The sequence below is a fragment of the Sceloporus undulatus genome, chromosome 11 (genome assembly GCF_019175285.1).
Source record: "Sceloporus undulatus isolate JIND9_A2432 ecotype Alabama chromosome 11, SceUnd_v1.1, whole genome shotgun sequence".
Lineage (NCBI taxonomy): Eukaryota > Metazoa > Chordata > Lepidosauria > Squamata > Phrynosomatidae > Sceloporus > Sceloporus undulatus.
Window position 1 is genome coordinate 964,233 of NC_056532.1, and position 10,038 is coordinate 974,270.

At 44.3% G+C, this 10,038-nt stretch overlaps 1 protein-coding gene across 5 annotated transcripts in view; it reads right to left on the minus strand.

Moving 5' to 3' along the window:
* The window catches only part of LOC121916876 (autism susceptibility gene 2 protein homolog), a 386,634-nt gene that overhangs the window by 90,324 nt on the left and 286,272 nt on the right, over window positions 1–10,038 (minus strand). The window contains exon 5 of one of the 5 annotated variants that reach the window (XM_042442409.1): window positions 607–690. The exons of the other annotated variants lie outside the window; for them this stretch is intronic. Within the exon in view, the coding sequence (XP_042298343.1) occupies window positions 622–690 (69 nt within the window). The 3' untranslated portion in view covers window positions 607–621. Of the gene's footprint in view, window positions 1–606; window positions 691–10,038 lie in introns of those variants that run through there. 5 annotated transcript variants of the gene reach the window in all.

The window sequence follows — 10,038 nt, forward strand, 5'->3', positions numbered from 1 at the left end:
GGGGATGAATTTTTAAAACCATGATAAAGGACAGGACAAAATTGATTGTCTGATGGACATAACAACTGTGTTTGGTGTTTTCCCAATCCTTCCTTCGCCCAAGCTATCGAGGATGACCACAGTGCCATCTCAAAAGCAACAGACAAGCTCTTTGAAATTTGGAAGCTCGCTGCTACTAGCAGCTTCTTCAATTCAAAGGGATGCTGAGCCACAAACTATAAGTTCCCCGAGTGGTCCAAGCCGCTGTCTTTCCCCTCTCCCCAAATGTGCGCTGAAATGTAGGTCTCCATAAAGGGGGGGAAAAACTTGTTTATAATAAAGACTACATTCTGTAGCAATTTCCCAGATTCCTGGGGTTAGAAATCTAGATTGCCAATGGATAAGCGAGCCTTAAAATCACTTCCCCGCTGACAAAAATTCATTTCTTATAACCGTCTCCATTTACCAGAATGTTGAATCTTTCCCACGGGGAAGGAACAAATGAAAATGTTATTCCGATGCTCATGAACTCATACCTTTCCGTCTGCTTTTTTCACTGCTTGCAATTCAGCGCTCCTCCAAATTTGACTAAAGCTGGTGACCCGAGGGAAATAATGTCTATATAATAATCTTCTGGAGACTCTAATTCTGAGTTTTCCTCCCTTCCCCACCTTCGGATGTTGCTTTTCGCTTTATGGAAATGGTACCAAGCTATGAAAAGTAAGTGATGTGAAGTGTCATTATTCTGTTTGCCAAGCGTGTTGCTAACAACAACAACAACAACAACAACGTATTTTTTAAATGGAGACTCTCGCAGAAATGACAAGGGCGGAGGAGGAGGGTGCAAAACAAAAGTGGATGGGATTAATTTTTGCACCTTTACTTTCACTGAGATGTGGCTGCCGGCAGCTAATGAAATATTCCAGGGAGGTAACTGTCGCAACGACATGATTTGGGATGAAAAATCAGAGAACGATGCCACCCAAGAAGCAGAATCATGTGCGACGTTTCTTACATCGTGCATGTCAAAATTGCACACCAACTAACTGAAATAGTGTGCCAGAGAGACATCAGCCCCAAAGATCTTCCTTATCGGGTGGATGGTTTGAACAGAGGATGAGCCTCATCCTATCACTACAAGGTGAGTCCCCATAGAATAATAGAGATGGAAGAGACCACAAGGGCCATCCAGTCCAACCATCTGCCATACAGGAACCCTCAGTCAAATTAGATGGCCATCCAGCCTCTGCTTAAGACCTCCAAAGACGGAGATCCCACCACACTCCAAACAAGTTTGTTCCACTGTCGAACAACCCTTATTGTCAGGAGGTTCCTCCTATTGTTGGGGTGGAATCCACCAATTTGATACATAGGCCACCGGCGAATTTTTAATCCGACATAAAAATGGTAGCCATCAGCAAATGGTCAGCCATTTTTATTATGGTGGCTACTACCCCTCACTCATGACCTGTATGAGCATCTATCCAGGAAAGATTCTGGAGCAGATCATTAAACGGAGAGTCTGTGGACATCTAGAAGGCAATGCCATAATCATTATAGGAATCATAGAGTCTAGGAGAAAAGATTTTGGTTGAACCTTGGAAGAAATATGGAAAGGCTGGCCATTTGGCAATGGAAATACTTCCAAATCTGTTGGCGGAGTCTTGCCCATGGATGGAAATACATACCGAGTAGGCATGCTCAGCTCTGGATTTTCTGCAATGAATAGAGGTTGGGGTTAAATGATCTTCAATCTCCCACCCAACTCTGCAATATTAGGGAGGAACACTACTGAATCATAGAATCACAGAGTTGGAAGAGGCCACAAGGGCCATCCAGTCCAACCCCATTCTGCCATGCAGGAAATCCATATCAAAGCATCCCTGACAGATGGCCATCCAGGCTCCGTTTGAAGACCTTCAATGAGGGAGACTCCACTACACTCTGAGGGAGTTTGTTCCACTGTCTCAGTCAAAACATCCCTATTGACAGATGGCAAAGGCAGGCTCTTTCACTGTCGACCAGCCCTTACTGTCAGGAATTCCTCCTAATGTTGAATTGGAATCTGTTTCCTAAGCTGCATCCATGGCTCTTATTCTCTGGACAGGCAGAAAACAAGCTTGCTCCCTCCTCATATGACATCCCTTCAAGATATTTAAACAGGGCTGTCTATCACCTCTTACTTCTCCTCCAGACTAAACATCTCCAGCTCCTTAAATGGTTCCTCATAGGGCACGGTTTCCAGACCCCTTCACCATTTAGTCACCCTCCAGTTTCTCAATGTCCCTTTTGAATCGTGTGGCCCAGAACTGGACACGATTGGATCAGGCCAAGGATCCACTTACACCAGAAAAAGTCATATTGCTGCTACTGTTGATTGCAAGCAGGGACGTAGCCAGGGGGGGGGGTTCTTGGGTCCGGACCCCCCCCCCTCTATTAAAAAATGAATGGTGTGAGCTGCTGCACCGCCGCACTCAAGCCCCATTATAATGGTGGCACTTAGTCTGGATCCCCCCTCCAAAATCCTAGCTACGTCCCTGTTGCAAGCCCTACATCGAAAAAACCATTACAGAATTGCCTCTATATATATTCAATACAATTATATTTACACATATATTCATATTATAATATATATATATATATATATATCCCTAAAGCTGGCAGTTCAGAATCTGCTTTTTCATTAAGTTTCGACACTGCTATCATTCTGGGACTGTCAGTCAGAAGAGGGGACATTTCGTGACTGTTTTCCCTCTTCCTTTTCATGACACAGAGACAGCCAGACGAGTAAACCTTCGCTCTTCCAGGTAGTTTATTACATCTGAAGAAGGGAGCTGTGCATCAGAGATATGTAACCTAGTGCAACTCAATCGTTATTTATAGTCAATTGACCCAGGATGACATGCTGTAACTTAAAACCATATAAATAGAAAGGTAACATAAAAGATACGAATCGTTTACATAAAATTAAATTATCAGATTGGGTTACAACACTGGAGATTATTATTGATTATATAATTCTAGATGTAGGGTACATTGCCATAAGTCAGACCCTTTTTTGATCATTCGTTGTCTCTCATTTCAATGGCTAGAGACAACAGTTTTGCAACCAGCAGCTCATGCATTCGTCTTGCAACCATTTTTTGATTCAGAACATTTCAGAACTGACAACTCAATCAGCTGGTTGCAGGTCTAGTTATAAAAGACACACGAGAACAAAATGTGTGATAGTGTATTTAAAGCCTTTGACTTGCTCCAAGGGGAAATTTGCTATGCTTCCTCTGCAATGGTGGAAATTGTGCTCAAAGACCAGGATTTTAGACTTGGTAGCATTCATTTTGAGATCGGTTTTTGAACAGTAGGTGGAATATTTATCAAGGTGGTTTCTAAACCCCAATCTTGCTCTAGAGAGGATCACAGTCCATGAACATGAGTCAACAGCATTGTGCAGCAGCTAAAAAGGCCAATGCGATTCTAGGCTGCTTCAATAGAAGTGGGCCCTTCTATTGATGCAGCCTAGAATTGCTGGGGTTTGGTTCCAGGACACACCAACCCCCATCAATAACAAAATCCATGGATGCTCAAGTCCCATTAAATGCAATGGCAAAATGGTGTCCCTTATATAAAATGGCAAAATCAAAGTTTGCTATTTGGAATTTATACTCTTTTGGAACATTTTCAAGCTGCGGATGTTTGAATACGTGGATAAAAAGTCCGTGGATAAGTAGGGACGACTGCATAGTGTCTAGATCAAGGGAAATAATAGTGACACTGTGGCCTGTTCCAGACTGCCAAAATAAAGCTGCTTCGAGTCTCTTTGGAGGTATGCTCTTTAAATGACGCATGGGTCCTAAGAGTCCGGAGGTTGCGCCAAAGCCACACTCCATTCCTAAGCACCGGAGTGAAGCTTTGGTGCAGCTTCCAGATACTAAGGATGCATGCATCATTAAAACAGCATTCCTCCAAAGAGACCCAAAGCAGCTTTATTTTGGCAGTCTGGAACAGGCCTTAATTTTGCACTGGTCAGCGCTCACTTGGAATAATCCTGTCTCCAGTACTGGGTATCACAATTCAAAAAGGATGCTGACAAACTGGAGGATGCCCTAAGGAGGACAACCAAAATGGTGAAGGTTCTGGAAACCATAAAGCCCGAAAAGTAGAAACTTAAAGAGCTGTGTATGTTTGGCATGGAGAAGAGACAGTTAAGAAGTGATATGATAGCCCTGTTTAATATGAAGGGGTGTCATATTTAGTTAGGGGCAGCAAGCTTTTTTCTTGCTGCTCCAAAGACTAGGGCCTGGAACAATGCAAGCTATAGGAAAAGTGATTCCACCTAAACATGAGGAGGGATCTCCTGACAGTAAGGGCTGTTTGACGGTGGGACACACTCCTTCCTCGGAGATTGGGGAAGTCTCCTTCTTTGGAGGTCTTTTCGTTGAGGCTGGATGCCCATCTCTTTGGGATGCTGAGCTGGGGATGTTTAGCCTGGAGAAGACAAGGTTAAGAGGTGATATGATCGCCCTGTTTAAATATTTGAAGGGATGTCATATTGAGGAGGGAGCAAGCTTGTTTTCTGCTGCTCTAGAGAACAGGACCCAGAACAATGGTATGGTTTCCAGGGCCTACAAAATTTTAGTAGCCCTCCTTTGGACACACTCCAGTGTCTCAACATCCTTTTTGAATTGTGGTGTCCGGAACTGGACAAGGGAGGTAACTACAGCTGACAGGTGCCATCCTCACCTGCCAGAACCAAAGGGACAATGGTCCACATCTGAGAGTGCCAGGCCCTGGTGCCACCCTGGATGCCCTCTGCCAAAGCCTGATTCAGGGTGCCTAAGAAGTGAAAGCTTCCTTTTCAGGTTGTTCATCTATCCAGCCATGGAGGAGACCATCTTCCTTTGCCAATTTGGGTCTGTTGGAAGGATACTGGGAAGCAATGTTTCCTTCACCCTTCCCTGAATCTCCTACCATTCAGCTTCAGTTAATCAACAAAAGGGATTACAAAAGAAGGAGAAAAAAACGTTCCTATACTTCTACCATTTTCTCATTTGCACTACGTTTTAAACTGGTTAGCAAACTGTTTTGGATCAGTTTAAACGACCCTGGTTCGCACTTAACCGAATCGCTGAAACCGTTTGGAGAGGAGGGCCATGTGCTAGACCCATTTTACCCGTTATCTTTTCGACGTTGATTTCTTCCACATCTTTTTTTACCAAATTGACTCAACGCAAGTGTGAACCAGATGCGGTTCGATTTCACGAATCGAATTTAAGAATTGCTTCCCTGCAAGTGTGAACCAGACAGGGGTCGGGATTGGTTTATTATGACATGTGAAGGGATCGCCAGGTGGGCGTTTTTTGGGGTCCAGTAAAGCGACAATAATAAACCGCGTCGTAAATGTGATTCTAGTGATGCACAGATTTTAAAAAAAATAACCCATTGGCAACGATTCTATTTAAACCAGTTTGTTAGTCAATGTGAACCACAATTGGGTTATCTACCTTACGAAACGGTTTAAACAGAATTGATTCATATGTCGGTGTGAACCACAAATGGGTTGTTTTAATGCCAGAAAATGCAACCGGGGTGAAATGTAGTGTGCAAGACAGAGAGGAAGGAAGAGCTGATCCAGACACAAATACTACAAGTTGTATTTGTCACTCCACTTAGCTTGTGCCTTGAATTGGTGCATATGCACAAGCTGATTGTGTTTTGGAGAGGGGAACAATAATGGACTAAACACAAATATGTGCAAACTCAGCATGCTTCAAACTAAGGAAGTAAAAAAAAAAGAGAGAGAGAGAAATGGTTGTATAGTTCTGTAGTCCAATACAGACTTTTACAATGTGCCCGTCTTTACTACAAAATATCATGGCTTAGTGTTTTATAACTCATTTACATAACATAAATCAGGAAAGCACTTGGGAGAGACAGATTAAACCTGGATGCAATTTGGGGGTGTCTGCAAAAAGCAATCAGAACTCTGCAACGGAAAGAAACATTTATCCCAAACTAGCTGAGAAGTTAATTCTGTCATTCATCGGCAAAACACGGAACACATATCAATCTATTCGGCTGCCGGGTACAGAGCTCTTCTAGGTGGTTATTGGTGGCAGTCATGGAGATGATACACTGGAAAGGGAGTGGAGATAAAGACATATGCAAGGTGGAAGTGGAGCTTCGCCTTGTTTTCGGATCTTCCGCTAGGTTGTTGTGTGTCTTCAAGGTGCCGCTGACTTGTGACAACCTCATTCCAGGGTTTTCATGGCAAGATTTGCCATCGCTTTCCTCCGAGGCTGAGTAGCATGGCTTGGCCACGGTCGCCAAGTGGGTTTCCACAACCGAGCAAGGACTTGAACCCTGGTCTTCTGGAGTTCTTGCGCGACTGTATGGTATAATGATTTAAGCATCGGACTACAATTCTGAAGGCCAGGGCTCAAATCCTCGCTTGCCCATGGAAACTCACTGGGCAAGCCATAGTCTTTCAGGCCAACCCACTCAGCCAAATCTTGCCAAGGAAACTTTGAGATAGGTTTGTTTTAGGGTAGCCACGGGTCAGAAATGACCTGAAGGCACATAGCAATAATAACCCTTGGAGTTTTATCAAATGCATCTGAGGAGGTAAACCACCAAATGCTTCTCAGTAAGTAGCCTTAAGTATACAGTGTATGCGCAAGTGTGTGTGGTTCCAGCACTGACTTCTGATCTGTAGTTATTTGCATGATCGCAAGGCCAGCTTTGTCTTGCTCTCCAACGGCCTTCATTACCAGTAACTGTATATTGTAGGAAATGGAATTTCAACTAAACGTTTCTTCCTCCTTCTTTGCTCATGTCAAATAAGCAGGGACATAGCCAAGGGAGGGGGGGTCTTGGGGTCCGGACCCCCCTCCTTCCATTAGAAAAATGAATGGTGTATGCAGCTACACCGCCGCACCCCCCACCCCCCATAATGATGGTAGTTGTCCGGCTGGCCCCCCCCTTCCTAAAATCCTGGCTACGTCCCTGAAATAAGTAATGGGCATCCATACCTTGGGGGTAAACTTCCCACAGCAATGTACTAAAGTATCTACAGCTATAACGCACAAATGAACCACTTTCCAATTAAATCCAACCGACATGTGAAAGGGATCTAGGAGTCCTAGTAGAGCACAAGCTGCACATGAGTCAACAGTGCGATGCGGCAGCTAAAAAGGCCAACGCGATTTTAGGCTGCAGCAATAGAAGTATAGTGTCTAGATCAAGGGAAGCAATAGTGCCGCTCTATTCTGCTTTGGTCAGACCTCACCTGGAATAATAGTGTGTCCAGTTCTGGGCACCGCAATTCAAAAAGGATGTTGAGAAACTGGAACGTGTCCAAAGGAGGACCACCAAAATGGTGACAGGCCTGGAAACCATGCCTTAGGAGGAAAGACTTAGGGAGCTGGATATGTTTAGCCTGGAAAAGAGACGGTTAAGAGGTAATATGATAGCCCTGTTTAGGTATTTGAAGGGTTGTCACATTGAGGATGGAGCAATCTTGTTTTCTGCTGCTCCAGAGACTAGAACACGGAACAGTGGATGTAAGCTCCAAGAAAAGAGATTCCAGCTCAACATTAAGAGGAACTTGCTGACAGTAAGGACTGTTTGACAGTGGAAGATGCTATCTCCAAGAATGGTGGAGTCTCCTTCATGGAGGTCTTTAAACAGAGGCTGGAGGGCCATCTGTCAGGGATGCTTTGATTGTGAGTTCCTGCATGGCAGAAGGGGGTTGGACTGCATGGCTCTTGGAGTCTCTTCCAACTCTAGGATTCTATGATTCTATGAACTTAATTATAAACCAAGGTAAACAGGTATGTTTCAAGGATTTGTTGTAAGGCCTTTAATAATGGGACCTGATAGATGTCAGCAGGGAACTGAGCACAGGTCAACAAACAGGTGGTTATGGTGGGCTATCAAGAAATCTTTATCCCTCCTTGTTGCTTTTGCTGTTAGATACAGAAAAGATATTAGAGTGTGGGCAAGTGTCCAAGTGTCCAAGTAACCTGGACACTAACACAACTGTTTGACAATGGAAGCAATTGCCTTGGAAGTTGGTGGACTCTTCTCTGTTATAGGCTTTTAAGAAGAAGCTGGATGCTTACCTGTTGAGGATGTCCAAGCAGTGGATTGTCTGCACTCTCCAGGACTGGGCTGGACGGCCTCCGATATCCCTTCTAACCCTGTGAACCCCAAACACTTGCCACTAAAAACCCCATTAAAAAAACCCTTGTTTGTTCCTGCTTCGATCGATGGACCTTACAGAACGCCAAACCTTCAGAAACTTTCCTCTGATGGGCATTTACGTCCCCGTTTTTCTCGGGGAAATGACACAGTGACATGGGTAAAAGGTGATTTAGATAGACCGCTGTTCCACAAATTGCTGGGAACTGATTTAGAGACCTTGCCTTTGTCAAGGAAGACAGTCGGGTGTCTGTTTTAAAGAAGTACTGGGAATATTTTCATCAAAGGTTTGAATTGAAAAACAGTGGGAGGTAAATATCTGAGAAGGCGCCGGGAAAAACGGCTAGATCCGTGCAATTACCATTAACAGGGGGACAGCAGCAGTTCAATGAAGTAATTCAATCTGGTGTCCTACATTTTATCAGACCGCTATTGTGTGCTCTGACACAAATTGCTAAGGAAGGCTGGGGGCCCTTCTTGCTTTCCTCGCCCATGAGGAACTCAACTTCCTCCATACTTGCAGAAGAACTTGATAAGAATCAGAAAGGTGTAAAAGTTCCTGGCCCTTTTGGTGTTGCTGTCTGGTAGCGTTGATGCTGAGCATCCAGACCAGCGGTTCTCAACCCCTTTGGGAAGCAAACGATCCTTTCACAGGGGCCACCTAACACCATTGGAAAAGACATATTTCTGGTGGTCCTAGGAACCAAGGGTCCAAGATTTATGGTTGGGGGTCACCACAACATGAGGAACTGCATTAAGAAGGTTGAGGACCACTGATCCAGACCATGCCTTCCCTTTGAAAAGAAGTATAGCTCATCGGTTGCTCCCAGTCACTGCCCAAGACTATGGAAATGCCACCAGGTTTAGTTTCATAGAGTCATTGAGTTGGAAGAGACCACAAGGACCATCCAGTCCAACCTTGTGCCATGCAAGAACTCACAACATGAGCATCCCTGACAGATGGCCATCCAGCCTCTGCTTAAAGACCTCCAAGGAGGAAGACTCCACTAAAGAATGAAAGGAAGGATGAACTGGAAGAGATCTTGCAAGGTCTTCTCATCCAGCCTAGGTTCAGTGAAGGAAATCCAGATGCGCAGCATCCCAGATGTGTAGCTGTCCAGCCTCCACTTGAAGAAGTGCCACCAACTCCCCAGACACCTCTTCCCATTGCCAACCTGTATTATATTAAATCATTTTCTATGTTCAACAAATACCTATCCATCTTGTAACAAACCCAATAGCCCTAATCCTACCCTACGGCCCATCAAAAAGGAAGTCTTTAAAGTCCTTTTCTATAAGATAGCACTTCAAACACTTGGATAGAAGATCCTACTGCATCCCCTTCCTTCCCCACAGTCTATCTTGTAGCAGGATAAACATACCAGGGTTCGCCAACATTTCCCTATATGATGTTCTTATATGCCACCTTAGACACCACCATATAATCATAGATTCATGGAGCATAAAGTTGGAAGAGACCCCAAGGGCCATCCAGTCTGACCCCAATCTGCCATGCAGGAACTCACAATCAAAGCATCTCTGACAAATGGCCATCCAACCGCTATTTAAAAACCCTCCCTGCTCTTGCAGCTCTCCTTTGAAGGGAAGCCCAATGATCTCTACTTTCCTACCCAAGGATTCAAAAAGCCCAAAAGTGGTTAAAAGAGGAGGGTGGCTATGAAAGAACTAGAAAAGATTCTAAAATGCAAGACATACAACTCAGTACAGAAGTTAGACTCATACAAGCCATTGTATTCCTTATTACCATGCATGGATGTGAAAGCTGGACAGTTAGGAAAGAAGATAGGAAGAAAACCCATTCATTTGAGATGAGATGCTGGAGAAGAGTGCGGAGGATCC